The 20,489-nt window shown below is 36.4% G+C and overlaps 5 protein-coding genes across 7 annotated transcripts in view; 2 read left to right on the top strand and 3 right to left on the bottom strand.

Annotated features, from left to right (window-relative positions):
- Nucleotides 1–230: 230 nt before the first annotated feature.
- Nucleotides 231–3,488, bottom strand: LOC122577873. 2 transcript variants are annotated; one of them, XM_043749585.1, is made up of 4 exons: nt 3,401–3,488; nt 2,906–3,115; nt 2,517–2,636; nt 231–2,119 (listed from the first exon to the last, which is right to left on the bottom strand). In XM_043749585.1, exons 2-4 carry the CDS (start codon nt 3,096–3,098, stop codon nt 1,689–1,691), a joined length of 744 nt encoding a protein of 247 aa, XP_043605520.1. In that variant the 5' UTR covers nt 3,099–3,115; nt 3,401–3,488; the 3' UTR covers nt 231–1,688. The 2 variants fall into 2 exon arrangements, with proteins under 2 accessions (XP_043605520.1, XP_043605521.1); XM_043749586.1 differs by lacking the exon at nt 3,401–3,488 and having other exon boundaries at nt 231–1,861; nt 1,934–2,119; nt 2,906–3,098.
- An 18-nt stretch (nt 3,489–3,506) lies between these two features.
- The window catches only part of LOC122577869 (radial spoke head 10 homolog B-like), a 35,024-nt gene continuing 18,041 nt past the window's right edge, over nt 3,507–20,489 (bottom strand). The window contains exons 4-11 of the mRNA XM_043749582.1: nt 7,050–7,368; nt 6,510–6,685; nt 5,565–5,765; nt 5,388–5,491; nt 5,228–5,314; nt 4,507–4,654; nt 4,099–4,304; nt 3,507–3,810 (exon numbers count right to left, since the gene is read on the bottom strand). Of these exons, the coding sequence (XP_043605517.1) occupies nt 3,512–3,810; nt 4,099–4,304; nt 4,507–4,654; nt 5,228–5,314; nt 5,388–5,491; nt 5,565–5,765; nt 6,510–6,685; nt 7,050–7,100 (1,272 nt within the window). The 5' untranslated portion in view covers nt 7,101–7,368 and the 3' untranslated portion in view covers nt 3,507–3,511. The remainder of the gene's footprint in view (nt 3,811–4,098; nt 4,305–4,506; nt 4,655–5,227; nt 5,315–5,387; nt 5,492–5,564; nt 5,766–6,509; nt 6,686–7,049; nt 7,369–20,489) is intronic.
- LOC122577875 lies at nt 7,309–11,473 on the top strand. Of its 2 annotated transcripts, XM_043749590.1 has the most exons (3): nt 7,309–8,526; nt 9,792–10,010; nt 10,875–11,473. In XM_043749590.1, the coding sequence occupies exons 2-3, from the start codon at nt 9,796–9,798 to the stop codon at nt 11,236–11,238; spliced, it is 579 nt and encodes a 192-aa protein (XP_043605525.1). In that variant the 5' UTR covers nt 7,309–8,526; nt 9,792–9,795; the 3' UTR covers nt 11,239–11,473. The 2 variants fall into 2 exon arrangements, with proteins under 2 accessions (XP_043605525.1, XP_043605524.1); XM_043749589.1 differs by lacking the exon at nt 7,309–8,526 and having other exon boundaries at nt 9,198–10,010.
- LOC122577876 lies at nt 12,003–15,831 on the bottom strand. Its single transcript, XM_043749591.1, is given in 6 exon segments — nt 12,003–12,068; nt 12,467–12,622; nt 13,066–13,167; nt 13,225–13,324; nt 13,402–13,819; nt 13,822–15,831. Coding segments are annotated over 6 exon segments (1,191 nt in total). The 5' UTR covers nt 14,171–15,831.
- Nucleotides 19,040–20,454, top strand: LOC122577872. The gene has a single exon (XM_043749584.1). It carries the CDS (start codon nt 19,201–19,203, stop codon nt 20,221–20,223), a length of 1,023 nt encoding a protein of 340 aa, XP_043605519.1. The 5' UTR covers nt 19,040–19,200; the 3' UTR covers nt 20,224–20,454.

Raw genomic sequence — 20,489 nt, 5'->3', positions numbered from 1 at the left:
TATATGTATACATATATATATATATATATATATATATGTCGGAGATGAAAGGACAGCGAAGCCAGCCCCTTTGGAATTTTGGGAAAATCCCTTAACATTTTAATCTAGATACTACCATAGCCGTAATTAAGCAATTGCCGTCATTCAATCCGATTGTAGTTGTTCGAGATTTGTGATAATGAGCTTGGGCTCGAGGCGACAATCGGTCGCCAAACGTAGCCGCGGTCGAGGGATGAACGTTTTGTCTAACAAAGGTATGGAGTAATAATATAGCTCTCCTTAAAAGGAAATCGTTGTAGCGGCACTCGACAGTAAACATTCCAATTCCATTCCAGTCTCTGTCCGGTGTGGCTCGCCACACGCGGACCCTATTCTCCGGGTAAGATGATCATGCATAAGATGTCGATGCATCTCCACGGTACATATTCAGCTAGCCTGAGGGCCCGTTACAAATCTTAAGATTTAGCTAACTAAAGTCCTTCAAACAGACAAACAGTCTTTGTCCCAACTACGGGAAGACAGGGGAAGAAAACCTATTTTCTCACGAACGGCGCCTCCTGCCAGCAACTTTCCCTCAAGGGCGGCTAGCATCCTTTTCTAACCACCGATATGGAAATTGACCAATTAACAGCAACGCGAATTTCCCTCACTTTCCGAACGAAGGTATCGCTCCACGAATCCGATGATCTCGTGTCCTTAGACACACGCCATATAGTTTTCCTCTGCAGCATCATCGTGACGGAAAGTCATTCTCTCTCGCAAGCTCTCATTACCGAGTTACATAACGCCCTTACGCTCGGTGGATCTTCTACGTTTTAACAAAGAATTGGTCCAGTAATACTTGTACCGTAGACAAGGAAGTGGGGTACAGCTTGGACTTTGGAAGCAAGCGCATTTTGCTAATCCCCTTTGACCGCGGATTCGTTATTGAACCTAGGATCATTGTCATTATCGTCTCGAGTATCTGATTACCGCGGTTATCTGTCAAATTCTATAATACTCGTATTATTCACTATTGAATATCTTCTCTATCGCATAACAACAATGCCTAATCCAAATGAAGATTCGTTTCGCACCCCTAACCCCAACCCTAATCATAGTGTGAACCCGACATATGTATATGTATATAATATATAATCGATGATAATTCTATAATTATATACTTGATACTTAAATAACCGATGAAACCCAGTCTGACATAATTTGCATTTTATATTACTGTTCATATTGTTTGTTAACTTACCTGCTTTCAATTTCAGTTTTATAATCTTTTTAATACGTGTCACGTAGTACGCATAAAATAAAAATTGCATAATAATAATAATAATAATAATAGTGATAACAATCATAACCATTAATAAGGTTATCTATGTCGAGCGATATTCGTAGTTATCGACATTATGCAATTTTACATGCGAGCAACATACAGGGCTAATCGCAAGTAATTATGTATAGGGACGATCTGACTGCTGCCATATCTTTCATTTGTTTCATATAACGCGTTTCACCAAGAATTTGTGTTTATATATGTAAACCGGTGCGTTGAAACCTGATAATAGTAATATAATAGCATAACAACGTTGTTTAAATATTATGATGTTAAAAACTGAAGAGACACCGAAGCAAGTCAAGTATAATCAAATAGCAACCAGATCGTTCTATCAGCAGTTTATCTTTAAAAAGATTTTTCATTGAATTTCATTTGTATCAAATATATCAAAATTTGAATTACGATAATATACCTTGTAATCCATGTTTATAATTACACCACTATTTGCATCTTTTATTCCAGGACATATTAGCATCATAATTTCTATCATTTTTCTAGTCCCTAGTCGTGTAAAGACCAACAATCCGTTAGCTGTAATACGAATGACGTTCTTAACGCAAACGAAGCATGTACGGTAATTTTTATAGAATGCGCTATACCCACTGCTACATAAATTATTTGCATTTCTTCTTGATATATTAATCGTACGATCGGGTGACGAAAAGATTTCGTCAAGTTTCAGTAAGTAGCTGACTTTTTCGCCTATCGTCACAGAATTAATTCCATCCGGAAAATTTTCCACAGTAGTATTTTCGGCAGTAGTCGAAGGAAGCTTTGGATCAGCCCTGCCTGCATCATTAAAATATTCATACGCTTCAATGTAAAGATACCATTGCTCTAGATACGTAGAACGTAGATGTTTACTATTAATAAAGTACTGTAACGTTGTATGTTTTGTTCCAATCTTTATCTTTCTTCATCTTTCTTTCTTTTTTCAAATACCAAAAATATATATATATATATATAGTTGTTATATAGCAACAGTGTTTCCTAGATAAAAACGAACTTAATTTGTAAAACGTTTTTGCAAGCGTTACAAAAATTTGCACAACGTTCAAAGTTGCAAACGTTCAAAAGTTATTACATTATTTAATGTTTATTTACTTTCTGTCGAAAGTTGACAAAAATTTCGAAAGTTAATAATTGAAAAATTTAAATAACAAATAACAACAGACAGTCAGCTTACCTTTTAAAACGCACGTCGCACGAAGGAGATCTTTTGCAGAAATTGGATAGCCAATCTGTCGGTACAATTCAAAGACGCAGTACATAGGTAGCAAATCTTGATTTTCACGGCACAGACTACCTGGAAAATTGTATTTTATTTAGAAAATTTCAGCTTAAGATTGGAAAAGTTGTATTCGCTGTGTAAATGATTAATAATACAAAAGACTTTCTAGCTGTTTCATTTAGTTTAACGGAGATTCCCAAAAACTTACATAGACGCAAATTATATTCCTTATGACATAAATTTGACTTTGTAACAGTACCATTTTTTTTTTTCAAAAGCCACTTTCTACATCTATATTATCTTATTTATGATGATGTTACCGTATTAGGTATGCACTTACGTACCAACATGATTTCCAGCATGAGGATATATATAGTTTTTTAAAAATTTGTGCAAACCACCAGCGATTTTTCCGTTCATTTCCTCGACTCTATCGTCGTTGTGTTTGGTATATAAGTGCCAGGAAACTTCTAACAAGGCGTGTAAAAATTGCCAGATTTCAATCTTTTCGAACGGACGAAGAGGATCTTTCACCATCGTGCTTTCATTTTTCGCTAATATTTTAACGATTCACATTAATAACAGAAACTTTATACCGAGATATTAGTTAGAGATAGTGTTTGCGATAGCGGATATTATTCCAAAGTACTGTTTTCTTGCATTAAAAACTAATTTACTCGTATACATGTGCAATATGTACTGGTACACAGTACTGTGCAAAATCTTAGGCTACCTACCAAATGAATATAAAGATACTTGATATTATCTTAAGTCTATCGTTATTACTTGAGAAAGTCAAACACCACATACGTATACGTATCCCCTAAAAGTATTATTACCATCATTGTGAGATTGCTACTCTGTAGTGATCACTACTGAGACGGTCCAAGGAAAGGGCTTTTGTACAGTACTGCGATATAATATACAACGATGTTAACAGTAGTTATCAATTAACGTTCACCGATGTAACTATCGATTTCAGTGAGGCTAAGTCCTTTCTTATGAATGCCACAATCTCTCCATAATTGCCATAAACATAATCTACTCATCGCCAGATTGCATTTTGGCGCCGACTTGGCAAATAACGTAGCATAATCGTTGTAAATTTCACGTAAACGAAGCATGTGAAACGTTAAACAATTATATGTCCAGCATTCTTCGTATTTCCAGACAGATTCTATGATATTCTCGGTGTAGGATTCAGGCGCATGTGTCTGCGTGATGTCGTTTCGCTCACTTGTAATCGTATCTGCATGAAAGTTTTTCATATAAGTCGCCACTGTTCAGTCCTTGAACGTCTTTCTCGTTCGAACGTTTAGTGCAAAAGTTTAGTATACACGAGTGGAAATACTTTTGTTTTATTAACAAGAATTTTAAGATGTCGCCGTTATTATCGTGTAACGTAACAACGGTGTCACTTTATCCGATTAAAATACGAAGAAGAAATGCAATCGTATTTTCCGATTATTTTCATTTACACTTGCAATTTGCGTAATTTCCGTGTAGTATATGTTAATTAATAATAAAAAATATAGACCTATGGAAATCGGATGTGCCAAACAAGAACAAGATTCTCTTTCACAACTGTAGCATTTTCCAGATGAAGCCGAAAGCACGACAGATGGCTCCATACTTTTTGGATCCAATAGACGAGCTATATAGTAAGATAAACATAGAAACTGTTCTGGCTTCAGAATAGGCGTTGGCCAAGTTTCTACTAATTGACCAGGTTTCTCGGCAAATCTATCAATCATTAAGTAGAAATTAATTATATTAATTTACATTGAAATATATTTCCTATATTTCGTTATTGTACATATGTGCATATTGTAGATACATTTTACTACCGACTTTGTATAAACTGTTACATCAATCAATCGTACTCATATTGTACCTATGATCGTTATCGTACAGTGTACGATGTATATGCATATGGCATTCTTACGCTGTTTTTATTCCTTTAGCTGTCCGCACGCATTCTCCTTCGTCCTTCGTTCTCGTTTCAGTTTCTAAATTATCGGCTACAACGTTCGGCGCACACAAAATATCATTCGAAAATAATGGATTAGCCTCAAACTTGTGCCCGTTACTTCCTGCATAAAGCACGAATATTTTTACTTTGACGTAATATTTGATCGATCAAAAGACGTCATATGAAATATAAGGGAGTCATTTGTAGTAGAATCTCACGTTGATAGTAAAGGATGAAAAATAACTGGCTACGTTATTAGTCGAACCTCGATAACTCGCATAACAATTTCGCTCGTTACCTTCCGTTACCACCTTTTCACAAAGGTGAAAACCGTATAATAAATATCGTATACGTGTCCTATAATATACGTAGCCACGATATACGAATCTACGCTTTACAATGAAAAATCACGACTCAACTTGTCGCTTAGTTTTCAAATAAATAATTGGCCTCTAGAGCTTGAGCGAGCCTCTGCGTCCTCTGCAATTCGAGGAATATCAAGTTTCACGGAAAACTTGTTCGACTCGAAACTTCGAATATTAAACCGCTCTTATTCGTAGAGAAAGTAAAATATCTTCACAGCTCGAACAGCTTCTTTAGTCGTTGCCATGTGATTCGAGTTCTCGAGGTTGGCTGCGTCAACAATATATATCTTTGCTACAAATATCTTAATTTTGTAAAACGTTCGCGTTACCAATTATAACTCCGTAACCATGCTTTTTATTATCCTTCCAATAACCGGAATACTTTGCTCCACCGACAGAATTCAGTTTTATCTCCCCTATTATAGCGATATATAGATTATTATTATTATCCTTATCGAACATTGTTTCAGAATAACAGTATAGATTCACCCTTGCCATGACGCATTCCGCGACGCCAGTAACCTACGTACGACGCTTCTTGCGGCCAAGCAAACGTTTTATTAAAAAATCCATTCCATACGTACTCTCCGTAGCTGCAAACATCGTATTATCTTGTAATTTCTTTCATTAATCGTTATTAATTAAACAATAGAGACCGAAACAAACCCGTGCATTGAACCGCATTTCCATTCCCCACGATAGAGACTGCCATTGGGCCAAACCATGGTTCCGATACCATCACGAACTCCGTTCTTCCATTGACCCACGTAACGGCCACCGCTTGCATAAATTCGTAATCCAATCCCGTTCATTTTGTTCATTACCCAATCACCGTCGTATGAACCATTGTCACAGTAACGGGAATAACTTTTTTAACAAGTACATTTACAAAAAACCGATTATTTAAAAAAAAAAAAAAAAAAAAAAAAAAAAAAAAAAAAAAAAAAAAAAAAAAAAAAAAAAAAAAAAAAAAAAAAAAAAAAAAAAAAAAGAAAAGAAACTTGTATCGCAGCGAATAAACTATACTTATAACGACACTTTTTGCCGATAATTACATTAGCAGAGAATAAAATCGTCGTCAACGGATTGCGTGCCGAAGAAGAACACGTCCGTCTTTGTATAACAAAGTAAGTTGCCTTACTAAGTAAGATAGTTAAACGAATGGCAACAATTCCATGTGCACGCAGCTCAGTAAATCACGTGTTCAAAATGATGAAAAGCGTGGAGAGGCTTTGCAGGACGAGGGACACGGCCATATGATAGGAACGTCTCTGGCGCGAAATTCGATTGCATATGAATTTTCGCGTTTGTTTCGGTGTACAGAATTACTCCACAATGGTATTTTACGTACAATTCTAACACTTTTATAACAGCCTGAACGTATATCTAATAATACTAACAGCCATACCGACGACTAACACATCCTAAGACATAAATCGAATTAATCGAGTTTTTGTTTTACTAGTAGATTTGTTAAGGACGTGAGTTTTACGCGTTGAAAAACGTAATTATGTCTGCGATATTTTAATAATCATCGATTTTACATCGATGTAGAAACGGTGTTCCTCTGGCTTGTGAAAATATTTCACCTGTACTTTGTTACGTACTTACCCTTTTCCATGTCTTTGACCCATATGCCACTGACCGGTATACATGTAACGATTTTCTCCATCCACCATAATTCCTCTGCCATGTCGATAGCCGTTCGTAAAATCACCTTCGTACCAACAAACATTGTTCCATTCTAATAGACCTTTGCCATGCATAAGATTCTGTTCGAACTCTCCCTATGAAACCACACAACTTTCGATAATAACGAAAAGCGGGGGAAAGTTATTTATTTTATCGTTTCTATTTATGTCGAGGCAACATTTAAATAAATGATATACATGTAAAAATTAATCGTATATTATGATTAATAACTAGCGTAATTGGTAATTGGTAAATTGCAAGGTTCTCTGTAAAATATATACAATCGCTTTTGCCATTGATGCAGTCTTTAATGCATAAAATGTATATTGCCGCGAAGAATGATGACCGTATGTATTGCATGTATGAATTCCATCAACGACTTGCATCGCTGTGCAATTTATAATTTAAAATAAATTTATATACTTGTATCGTAATGATAGGAAATTTGAAAATTCTTACTTTATACCGAGCACCGTTGGACCATTTGTATACGCCTTCACCCTCCATCATTTTTCTACTAATACGACCGCTGTACGTATTGTTGCTAATAAATCTTATATTTGCAAATTCATCGGGCAGTGATAATTTCCAAGACGAAACGAAGCTTGATTTGTTTGTATCGTTAATAAATTGTTCGCAATCGTTGTCGCTTTCTTTCGATTCATTTACATCTTCGTAATCTTGTCTTTCACCTATATCTTCGTCATCGTTGGACGAGTTTCTCGAATCATCGACCAATATCTTCGTAGGCTTTTTTCTTAAACACGTGCCATCCCACCTATATTAAACAATGAACGTTAAATAACAAAGTGATTGAGTGATTGGCCTTTTTTTAACGCGTACTTCGCTAATAAACAGTAAAATAATCAGTAAAAAATTTAAACGAGAACAAAAATGAAAACGATTACTCTTTCACAAAATACTGCAAAGTGTCATTATAAAGAAGAAAAATGAATTCTTCTTTGGCGCTACATTTACGACGTTTGTCAGCGAGAATATCTTCGAAAGGTAATTCCTCTACCATTTCGCTTTCTTTTTCTTCCATCTCTTCCACTTCTCCTTCGTTCTCGCTATACGATTCCAGAGAAGTAACCCTCTTCCGACATTTCTCCGATATCACTTCTTTTAGCGTACTATTCATCTCTTTTTTATATGTTTCCGAGTAAACTCGCAATAACCTATACTTTGGCTAAAGTTATTTAACAGTAACGTTCAATTCTGCGATAGAATTTTAACCATTTACGTCCATCGTATTTACGTATATCGTAAAATCAAAGAAACGCGAAGATATCTGAGATTCGGCAGACGTTATTTTACGCAACAAGACGATGTTTTACGCGATGTTCTCGAAATGTTTTTGAAATGTTTTTGAAAATAATTGACACTAGATCCCGACCAACTTTCGATCAATCACGTTATCCCGTAGGATGAAATATCAAGAAAAATAACAAATATTCAAGTTGCCTAACTGAAAAGAAGAATAAATGTTGACGAAAGGGAAACTGAACGTAAGATTATATTCGTATAAAAAGCGTTATCAAATTATTGACAATTACTGATTATCGACTGATCGTGCTACAAAGTCTGTGCTGGCGCAAAACTTTGTGCACAAAGTTGTAATTTTATTCGACAAAAATAGACATTATCTCAGTTCTTTTCTTTACATTTCGTTACATTTATTTCCGCATTATTACATTAAGTTCCTTCCATTACCTATATACGTATAATGGCCTGTTACAATGGCGTATAAATTCGAATCAATACTATATCGTTGTACGTATTTATTTTTGTATACAAAGTGTTATAAATATATAGACAATATACCGATTGAATCGTAGGTCGTCTTTCCAACCTGTGAAGATGAATTCAACGATTTCGAACCGATTGTTTTTCATACTCCTGCTATTTACAACGCCAAAGTAAAGGTTCATGATTGGTAAGCAGCATATTTCGTTATTTATTTATAGAAATATGCACAGAAGTAAAAATAATATTTTTATTATATTATTCGATACACGTGTAATCGATATTTATACCAGGGTGATAAATTTTGGGGAGATTTTTGGTCTGTCGTTCGTTTAATTTTTAGTCGATTCGAACCTTGGAAAAAGATTTTTTTACCGATCCTTCCAATATAAATACTTCTCATCCATATATTATCTATATGTATTATTTATGTAAAAATGTTAAATTTTACTATTTTTATCACCTTTTATTATTTTATTAGTTTACATCTTCAACCATCTCATCTATTCCTAACTCTTATTCCAACTCTTATATTCTGAAATATTTGATGCACATTGTTTTATATATATATTCAAAACTTTACCATGACATGTAACTTGTTGTATAAGATATATTTTTTAAATCGCGATATAATACAGAAGTTTGTACTCCTCCTATGTTTGTTACTCCTTGCCGTTCGATAGTATTCCCTATGTTGTCAAACTGTAACAAGGAAAACGAAGAAGGGTAAAACGTGCCCGCCTTCTATTGTCCGTAGCAACGCAGTTTCGTCACTATAGTCACTATAGTCACTATAGTCGCTATAGTCAATATAGTCAATATAGATTGTCAGACCACTAAAACTGCAACAGCGCGTTTTCAATTGCGCGTTTCAATTTTCTTTCTGCGTAGCACGAAATAAATAAAATCTCTAATATTACACGATGCAAAGCGGAAAGTAAATGGAGAAAAGGACATGGAAATTGACCATTAAACATACCAATTACTACTCATTTTTTATCGCAGTAAATTATCAAGCTAAATATCATCTTTCGTAATGTAAGTATTACTCTTTCCGAAACTTTTAGCCAAGAAGACATAATTAATAATATTTACACGTGTATATGTATATGTACATGTATATGAATACGCGTGTAACGCTATTATATAACGTGTTAGGTATATTTTTTAAACATTCTTTTACGCTTTTGAGGAAGATGAAATTCATTTATCTCGTTTGTCGTGTTTAATAGTCCAGCTATATTCCAGTCCGCCTATATTTATTTCTTATTTATTATGACCTGGTCGTTGCTTCTCGGGCTTATCCGGCGGTTCCTTTCCCCGCCTTCTTGTTTTCCCGTTTTGCTCAAACTTCCGATCTTACACATACATAGTTGACTCGTGTACATACATATGAGAAGTCGATACGTCGTTATTTGTAGGACTTTGATAAAACTTAAAATTTGCTATTTACAGGCAAATGCATACGTTGGCGGAACCCCGAGATAACAAAGACATATTTCCACCGAAAGGGAATCTTCATAAATCATCGTACGAAAGACTAGGACCAGAACCTGCTTGTACAGGAATTACGGAAACACACGCGATGTTGTCTCAAATAGAATTAAAAGACTCGTATAAAGCAATTTATCCGCAACGTACTCTACTTCATATCAAGTCGCTTGCATCGTTAGAGTATGTATTCGTGAAATAATGTTTTATTCGATATTAAAGGATAATCAAAATAGATGATTCCATTCAATGATAATTATTATTATGGCGATTAGTTTGAAAACTATAATCATAGTTACCTTTTATAACGAGTGGAGCATTATGAAAAATATGTAGCGTATTATGTATAGGTTTGTCGTTAGTAGCAGCAAAATATGAATAGAACAATCTCTCGTAAGAAAATTTTAAATATAGAGTACGAAGCAAAATTGAAAAGAATGGAACAAATACATTAAGAAACTTTGAGTATAAAATCAAAGCGTTTAGTTTTCATGTACATTTATACATTATATAAGAACGCAATAATATTTGAGAACGTAAATAAGGAACTTTTTTATAGAAATAAAATTACCGCGTACCACCTTTGAAGAATTTTGTGTAACTTTCATCTTTCGAATGACGACAGAAATCTCCTTCGAGGAAAATTCAATCGTAATGATATTTGTCCACGCAGCATCGAATTCGTCGAATTTACAAAGACATTTTTCTTCAAAACAAAGCATTCGAAAATTCTTGTACAAATTTTATTTCAGACTTACGATCGATTTTTTCGTCGGCAATTACATTTTATTAAATATCTACTACTGGGAGAGAGAATACTATAGAAGAAATCACTTTATATACTTATGACCCGATGAACCAGCGCATATATCGATAGTTTAGAAAAATAATATCGCGTAATATCAACAAATAATACCAATAATATCATAAAATCAGTCATACAATAATATATATCGTACAAGTTATATCATACAAGTATAATGTTACGCGTTTGTAAGAAATATATGTGTATGATATTTTTTATGACACGTGAAAAATATGTCGCAGGCCCGAAGAAAAACAGGAGAAACAGGAGACATTGACGGATATCGTGTACGATGCCGATGAAGCCCGTAACATGGATTATCGAACAACAACGGAAATTCATTACAGATCACCTCATCCCATGAAACGAAGAACGTTAACGCCGCCACCGCCACCACCACCGGAACCATGGCTCTTAAATCGACGGACTATCGGATATAGTCTGGAAGAATTGGAAAAGCGAAACGGGACGTACACGTTTTTAGATGACAATATGGAGCTTCATAAACGAATAGCCGACTTAAAGTCAAGAAGATACAAACTGCGTACGTTACAAGACAGTCAGCCTTCCGAACAGCGATCAATCAATGTGTCTAATATAAAATGAAGACTGTAGGGATTGAAAATTGGAATGTACAAAAATAACCGAGAATATATTTTATCGAATTCATCGAAAGAAATGAATTATTATTGTCGTTAGAGAGTATGCTGATAAAGTTACGTCACTGTTATTATTGTGACTTGCTTGTTAAAAGGTTTTCTACGCAATATGAAACATGAATATCCACGCGTGTTAAGACGAGGAGAATAGAAATGACACAATATGGAAATCTACTCGTAACAACAACAACAACAACGATAGTAATAGTAATAACAACAGCAACAACAACAACAAAGGATTATCCAAGTAAACGAAGGAATTTGTGTTGCATTCCTGTTGTCCATCCGTGTTGCATTAGCGATAAAAGCATCTAATCAGTCTGCAGGTTCGAGCGCACATTTGCAAACATGAGATTAAAAGGTACAAATTAAGAGGGCCAGGAAGTGTATAGAGAAATTGTAGAGTCTCGTTTTATTTTGATTCAGTTACAGATGAGTACGGACCTAGGAACTCAACCGATACTACCGATAAAACAAAAGCTGGTTTTTTATACATTATACGAGATAACTATGATAAATCGGATAATTACAAATAATGCAACTATTACAATTATATTGTACTATCGCATTAAAAACAAATTACAGCTTGATAGGAACTTGTTTCCTATAATACTGTAGTGGTTACAGAGCTCATTCCGCGACTATCACGATAAAAGCATCGTTTTGTAATATAAACAGATTAAAACAGTGTCCATATTCTTTTATTCGCATTTATTCTCCATTATCTTCGATCACCACACGCAAAGCAGTGAAGATGGAGAAAGTATTGGACAGATACTGAAATATTATCAGCTTGTTAATCATATGTCATCTTTGATTAGTTTGTTGATTACAATTAGAATGAATGAAAGAGATATATATAATATGGATCTATATGGACATTAACTATATTCATAGTAATAGTGATATTGATAATAGAAATCTTGCAAACAGAACATTAGACGGAATATCATTTACACTCTGGCAATGAGGCTAGGTCGCGATCAACTGAAAATGCGAACAGTGTCTTAAAAGTATGATTAATAATTTGAAAGATTGCAATTACGTTTACCGTTGCATGTAACCGAACAACGTCAAATATGGCATTTGATTTATTTGAAAAATTTCTGTCAAATTTAGCTGTAGAATTTTATTTGTTCTATTGCAGCAAGTACTAATCGATATGTGGCCCTTACCGAACAATAATAACGCAAAGAAAGCTCTGGTATTATGCAACTGACAGAGAGGGTTACCGGCTCTTGATATACCAGCACGATCGACAAATATTTTTGCATTTCCAACGTCTGTTTATACCATATCGTGTCGTATGCGCTTCGTGAAACATTTATGCTCTATGACATACGAGGGATTAGTCGTATCTAAGGGAACATAGTTCATAGATTGCGCGAGAAAAGAGGTGGTAATATAAACCTTTATTGGTATTGGTATTGGTATTGGTATTGGTATTGGTATTGGTATTGGTATTGGTATTACCTACCAATTACCACGGGTTGAACGTGGTAATATCAAACGAAACAGACTATTATTTCTGAAATTATGTCCGGCATCTCGTTGCAACGACAACGAGCAGTTATAACTTACAACACGTCGTTGTTCGTTTACCTTTTCAACGTCTGCATCGTCAATCGTTAGCAACTATGAAAGCAATTTTCGCCTGTTAAATATCTTTTTGCACATCGAAACGTTTCACAAATATAATCAGAGTTTCAACAATAAAAGTGGTATTCATATCATTACCTCTTTCCTTGCACCTAAACGATAGAACCTGGTTTACCATATCTTTCATGTAATCGGCCGACCACGCGTACACATAAATCTCCGTAAGTACAGTGAGGCACAGAGTTACGAACTGTACTTTCACCATTGGCGGTACATCCTAGACGCAAGCTAATACAGTGAATTCGTCGTAGAAAATATTACAAGCTTCACTTACCACGAGCAATATAATGCCACATAAAGTTAGAGCAGACGTGCTTACTCCTACAGCGTAAAGCACTATGAAACGAAGATTATCCACCACCTGTTTTGCGTATCTAGAAAAAAAAGAAAAGAACTGACGATAAACCTGAATGCTCCGTTTCGTCCACGCGTCGTAAAATCTCACTCTTACCTTCTCAAATGTAATTGTTTCTCAACGCAAACGATCAGCGTACTAACGTCTGAGGTCTTTTCTAATTCCATGGCCAAACACTGGAATCTCGCGGCGGTGAACCAAAGCAGAAGCGATCCAAACATGCTTAGGCATACATGTGCTGCGCATTGATAGCTGAGGATAGACTGTTGCGTGTAGATGATAACGTACACTGGCGTATAATTAACGCGAAATGGGTATTCCGCTTCGCTTGGGAAGGATAGCGGCAAGGCTGCAGGTCCTATCGAAAAGGCAGTCGCGGACAAGTAAATACATACCATAGAACTTGCATAAAAGACGCTGCATCGCGCGATATTCTCGGAAAAGATTTCCATTTCGTATTCTCGCGCTTGTTTAACGCAGATTATCATTTCCTCGACTACGTGCTGTAACCCGTTGTTAAAGCGCGTATCTTTTTCAATCAAACGTAAGGTGGAAGCGAATAAAAACTTACTTGCAGGGAATCGCGATTGATGAAACATATAACAGTCTGAACCACAGTTTGACTTACAATCATAAACAGACAGATACATTCGGAAACAATGATTATATCGTCTAGATGCAGATAAATCGAGTATAGCAGCGGCGGGAGCAGCATGCAAGCGCTAATAACGCTACTGATCTGCAAAACTTTGTGAACCAGAGTTCGCGTTCCGCTGCTATTGATAGGAAGCGGCCAACAGAAAGTCAAAGCTACGCTAAACCAAACGATGTCGATCACTTTCTCCGGCGTTATTCGTTTCGGCATAATTTCAAGAGACTGGGTACTTTGTACTTTGTATGAACGTAGAGTTCAATAAAGTTCAACAGAAGGATATTCGTTCAGTTCAAAACATTGCTACGTCGCGTCGAAGGCAACTGGCCGTTTGCGCACCTTTCAATCCGTATGAAATTTTATCTTGTACGCACGAGCAATTTAATAAATCATAGGCGGCGTTACACTTGCGGACAAGGTTGTTGATTTCGTTGCTGGTTTCTTGCACTGCCGGTTGATTCAACGATGACAATTATTGTTTGCATTATACATGGAGGCCGGTTGCGATAAGCGGCAAACAGGTGCAGAGGGAGGCGATCTCACGCAACAGAGTTAGCGTTCGCGGATATGACGTGTAATAAGACGGTCTGGAACTGGTAGGAAATCACATATTTCTGGATACGATAAGTTAGATATTCAGTTAGTTATAGGAGAGCTTACTCGCGCCACTTACAAAAGGCGATACTTATGAAATAGCTGGGGAGATAGAGAACGTGATAATTTATAGGATCTTTAGCGATACGCGTTTCTTCCAAGACTGCCACACTCTCTTACTCTCGTTATTTATGTATCAGACATACGGATATTTCGAGTTTATCTAGACGTTTAGTCTTATGTTTCAACTTGAAAGTACTATTGTGAACAGAGATTTATGAAAAGATGGGAACAGCGATCTACATACGTATATGTGAAAAACAAGATATGTAAATGATTTTTTACGTCGAAATTCAAGGGAAGAGATTGGATCTAACAGTGGAAAACTTATTATTCATTGACATTTGAAGAAGAAGATCCATCGCTGTGATTGCGTAGCGCAAAGACGAAATCATTTGTCTCAAAGCGATACAGTGATATATCGGAGAATCGTCCGGCAAGCACTTGGATTTTTGATAAGAAATAGCAGGGGCGGTGCACTGCTGGGCCAAATTGTTCAAATGCCCATACAATCGCAAATGGCTGAGATGTTTGCCGCGTCATTCGTTCGTCACTAATCCTTTTACCAGCAGGCATACGCAGTCCAACGATAAATACCCATATCTGTCAGAAATTGTTTGGAAATTGAACGGCGCTGAGGTAACCGGTCCTACGTCAAAAATGGATCGTCGCTAGCTAACATGCAAAATTGATTTCAGGGACAAATTATGGTTGCTCTGGTGCTCAATATTTCTCGCAATAAATTTCTCCCTGACGATAAGGCATCTCCATACTAATGCAAAATGGTTCGTAATAACGAAACGTAATAATGAATCTTTATAACGTATTTGGTGTAAGAGCAGTCAAGGTACGTTATACTTTTAGAATAATAACGGTATATTATCCACAATTAAAATGTGTATCGAATCATTTTAAAGGATAAAAGTAGATGGACGTTACGCAGACTTCTATCGACGACGACGGTATTAAATTGTTTTTTTGATTAAAATCATTGTCGTCATCTCATCATTGTCTCATGATTAATAATTAACAGACGAGAAGAGGAACGTAATTAGGCTTGTTATTATAATATTACATGTTAACTCATTGTGGTTTCTTGCCCGCCCCCTCCCCCTCCCCTCTCCATTAACTCAATGAGAAGAAGAAGGGAGGAGAAAGGGCAGAATAACAGAATGCGTATTTGCAATGTAAAATATATTTCATCTAGTATCGCGACGATGATAGTGGAACGAACACCATACGATTGGAATTATCATCTCAAAATTATTAGTATGATCGGTAGTTGATCGTTCCTCTTGCCAAATCGCATATAACCATAATCTTCGAATTGTTCCCTTTTCCCGAATTTCATATGACCATAATCGTCAAACTGTTGTCGTTTACTAATCATCATCGTCGTCGACAAGCAGATTTTCTATATCATACACGAGCAAAAAAGTGCTACTTAATTGAAAATAATCGTAATTAATTATGTAACGTCCCTACTGCGAAATGGCACAATTCAAACAAAAGTGTTTTTCGAGTTGTCGCTATGAGGAAGTTTATCACACCTCTGTAACTTAATAAATTGAAAATTATCGATTTTGTTGTTCTTTGTTTCCCTCCTGATTTCTCACATTTTTGACAAACTTGATATTTTTGAGTCGTGCCACTTTCGAAGTAAGGACGCGATATACATATCTAGCTTTCAAGTCGTATGCTACGTCAAAGCAAAGTACAAAAAGTTCAAAGATCATCGTAGAAAAGGAGATACAATATCTAGACTGTATTTCTATATTTTCTAAAATGACATAAACACGTTTCGTGTCACGGCTACCATACCATGTGTCTCTCGTACACATTCAACTTTCAATTGGAACCACGTATTAACGTTTTCAACGTCCGTAAAAAAAAACTGCTAACATATATTATCGACGGTGTACCATTTACGTACTTGGGCTGAAAGGAAATGACAAAGTGGCACGGAATATGTTGATCGTCCGCCACGTACATTCATCGGTGCCCATGCCAGTGGCATTACATCGAACAAGAATTTACAACTAATTTAAAATTCATTTTAGGAAAAGGTTATTATCCGTGTACTCGTTCTATTCGTATTCGTATTAGCCTTTATAAAGCTATTTACATACGACTTTCATACGTATATATTCAATGCTAATTATTACATATGTAATGCATGTCTATGGAATATATTGTAATTATATCCTGATATTTGTGATTTAACGATGGTTTATTTACAATGAATGGATTGTACAGATGTAGAGAGAAAAACGATGGTTGTTTAATATGAACTAATCGCAATAATAACGCGCTATAATCTAGACAATTCTCGCCACAACGGATCCAACGTTCTCTCTCACGCGGACCACACTCTCTCGACAACGCGACTCTCACACTCTCTGACTTCTCGATTGATTCTCTCCGACTTGCCGAATGGCGCTCCACTGCCTTCGCATTCCCTTTGTCTTTTCTTAGACACCCCCCCCCCCACGCACATGTTCCGCAACCGCTTATGGCCAGGATCACGTAGATCTTTTTTGCCAAACTATTCAATTGAGAAGGACCGACGACACATTTATGGGCCCGTCAACGCCTCGACTCTCGGGACATTGTTTATGACTCACTAGGTATCTCTTAGGCCCTTTTCCACGATACCACATATATAATGTTTTTAATTAAACCTATAACGAATACGAGTAAGCTTTATACCCACCCTCGTAGCAAGTTCGGCGGCTGTTTCACATTTGGCATAAAAATAACCAAATGACCGGCATCATGCAAATTGGGGCAAAAGTTATATTTATATCTAGAAAACGTTAGAGTTCGATCGATTAAAATGTTCGATCAAAATTACTACGATACGTTACGATTAAATACGATTAATATTCCGAACGACTGTCACGTAACAAAATTATATTATTGGACGCAAGCACACGGGATTAACGGTTCACGATGCCGCGAGGAATGAGTCCGAAAATCGACGGAAGAGTTTGCACGTGGCTTTTTATACAACAGCCGCTCCATCATCCCCGGTATCCAGGGACAACATTGAGGGGCTATTTGAATTTTAATTCACGTAGCTGTGGTTTGATGAAGAATTTTCTTGGCCGCGCAGACATCTCCTGTGTCGAACGTTCAATATTCCACGGCGGTATCCAAAGATTGCCAGTTGCCAGAATAACCGTATTTACCGTTTTTACCATCTTGACTTTTCTCTCTGTTGAACGGTATAGATCGTTTCATCTAGCCCCTTAACTCGAACTTAGTAAATAAGTGAAACTGTGAATAACGCTGTACATTACGTTTGCCGCTTTCAACGAGTTTCCGCATAACGTACAACAATTTTCGTTTCATTGAATTTTCAATCATTCGAATTAATCCACGATAAAGCGAAGCTATATAAGAATATAGTATAGGAATGCGAAGATACGAAACACGATGCGTATGCTTTTGAGTGTAGCTGACCGATTCGTAAGAAGATCCGTTTCCCTTGATAACTGAATCGATGATTCAACTTGTTTTACGGTTAATTGCTTACCTTCGGTAAATATTTATAGACTCGTAAGAGTTTTCAATTTTCAATTTTCAATTTTCCATTTTTCCATTTTTCCATTTCTCCATTCTGTCCTATTGGATTATTACCGTAACTAAATAAATGTTAACGATACGAAGCGATGTGTGTCTTTACACGTATATGGACGACACCTTTTCGTGAAATATTCTCACAATGTATTATTACATGAAAAGTGATATTAAACGCACTTACCTTGTGAAATCGTTTACATACGCGATCGTTTCTCATGTTAAATATACGTGTAATAAGGCACGACCACTACTTTCGATAACGATACCAAGTTTTACCTATTTCCTATAATTACTTTACCGAATTTGAACAATGTATTCGAAAAACTATTTATTATTCACGATATTAACGTAATTTTATTCAATTAATCAGATCAGATATACGACGCGACTAATTACGTACGTATAAGAGAAAATGTTTGTTTAACTTCTATTCACTTTTACATAGCGATACTTTTAAATTCGATGTAAAATATTGGCAATAACAGCTTTTAAATACTATTATAGGTATATGAAATTTTATTCACGCGTGAAATTCAGCGAATAGTCGTTTCATAAAAATTATTATACGAATCACCTCCACGTTAATCCATCGATGCTTGTTATCTAAGAGAGTTGGCGCGATCAACTTTGTATGTACAGATACATACATCTTTTCGCTTAATACGGAGCTTGTGAGCACAGTATGGGCGGAATTCGTGTACGCCACACAACGAAGCAACGAAGCGAGAAACAAAATTTCACGTAACTTCGTACGAAGTCACGGTCATGGATTATGACAGCTGTTGGATGGCTTCGGTATTTCTAGTGCTTCGAAGGTAGCCTATAAATCAAACCGTTGTCTCTTCAAAGATCCAATCGTTTCCTATCTTCTCACCTAAATTTATCGTTCGTTATTCATCGTTCGTCGTACGGCATTTGGTTGCCGCCTTTAATAAAGACGGCAAGCGCGTAGTACGTGCGATTACCATCGTTTCAAGTGCTCCGCAACGTGCACGCAAGTGATAATGTCCGAGGATGTTAGTGTAACGATTCAAAAGGGCCTGTCGGAATGGTGGAACGAAGAAACCGAGTATATTTTTCAACGAATCGAACGATGGGCTGCGTACGCAAGAGGTTACAACCGGTTGAGGTCGCAAAGACTATCAAGAGGTCGTATGACTATGCAAGGAGGACAGGAGCCACGCTGGAGTATTTCCTCCAACAAGCTGATCATCGACGATTGCTCTTGGAGTCCGCGTTTTCATAGCTTGAAAAAATCACGACGAAAATCCCGGCCAGAGGAAACCAAGATCGATTGCTGCGCAACTCTCAACTACCAATCCAACAGCAATTTGGACAGCTCTTGCCTGGAAACCTATAGATACGACCATAGTATTTACTTCAAGACGATTGGCGACATTAAAAATGACAAGAAACACGTCAATGTTACCACGAACGGAGAAGAAGATGGGATTTCTGTTAGCAGCGAGGAGCTGGTCGAATGGCACGTTAACACAGTGTCAGGATTTATCGCCAGTCAGCTATTCGAAGATACGTTCGCCAATCACGACAAAGAAAATACCTTGGATTCCACAAGAAATTCTCATCAGGATGCCAACAGGCAACTTGACTCTGTCGCATGGTTCAACGTGGATTTGTCGAAGCTCGATTTAGACGAAGACGACATCACCGTGACAGTTACCAATCAGCTAAATAATGAAAACGGTTCGACAATTTTCGAGAACGAAGAGCAAACGAATAATAATTACATTCAGGACGAAGAAACCGTCGTGAAAACCAACTTGAAGAATGGGACGCAATTAAGCTGCGTGGACCAAGATGAAAACAACGCGAAGGAGGGAGCACGGCCCGAGGAAGGAACCAAGAAGTACCTTGACGTTCGAAGAACGAGAAGATCATACAGAACGGTTAAACAACAACCAGTTGTAGGTGATAACGAAGTGGTTTGGCCTAGTGTATTATTAAATTACACTAAAAACATCAGCCCCTCCAATTCGCCGCATCATTACAACGAACCACGAAAATAAATTAGAAGACAAATTTTCACGACGCGATGGATTTGATTTTACGTTTCAACGATAACGTTGACAAACGTTTCAACAATAAATGCACGTAAAATTATCTCTATAACATCGTTCCACTCTATTAGAATACATCCTTTTTTGTATCAAACTCTTCAAATCAAAATCATTATTTTATCAATCATATTCCTCGTAAATGTATGATGGAAAATAAATGACATTCGTCTCGTATACAAATTTATTTGTTATTTTATTATGTTATTATAATCCGT

This window comes from Bombus pyrosoma, linkage group LG2 (genome assembly GCF_014825855.1).
Source record: "Bombus pyrosoma isolate SC7728 linkage group LG2, ASM1482585v1, whole genome shotgun sequence".
Classification (NCBI taxonomy): Eukaryota; Metazoa; Arthropoda; class Insecta; order Hymenoptera; family Apidae; genus Bombus; species Bombus pyrosoma.
Note: the sequence above shows the minus strand (reverse complement) of the source record. Positions and strands in the feature narration are given on the sequence as shown.

What these genes read in the sequence shown, in the direction of transcription:
- LOC122577875 (XM_043749590.1), top strand. Translation starts at nt 9,796, where the DNA reads ATGCATACGTTGGCGGAACCCCGAGATAACAAAGACATATTTCCACCG. An exon ending in AAGTCGCTTGCATCGTTAGA is followed by an intron (nt 10,011 to 10,874) that starts GTATGTATTCGT and finishes AATATGTCGCAG; the next exon opens with GCCCGAAGAAAAACAGGAGA.
- LOC122577872 (XM_043749584.1), top strand. Translation starts at nt 19,201, where the DNA reads ATGTCCGAGGATGTTAGTGTAACGATTCAAAAGGGCCTGTCGGAATGG.
- LOC122577873 (XM_043749585.1), bottom strand. Translation starts at nt 3,098, where the DNA reads ATGGTGAAAGATCCTCTTCGTCCGTTCGAAAAGATTGAAATCTGGCAA. An exon ending in TCATGCTGGAAATCATGTTG is followed by an intron (nt 2,637 to 2,905) that starts GTACGTAAGTGC and finishes ACAATTTTCCAG; the next exon opens with GTAGTCTGTGCCGTGAAAAT. An exon ending in TGCGACGTGCGTTTTAAAAG is followed by an intron (nt 2,120 to 2,516) that starts GTAAGCTGACTG and finishes TTAATGATGCAG; the next exon opens with GCAGGGCTGATCCAAAGCTT.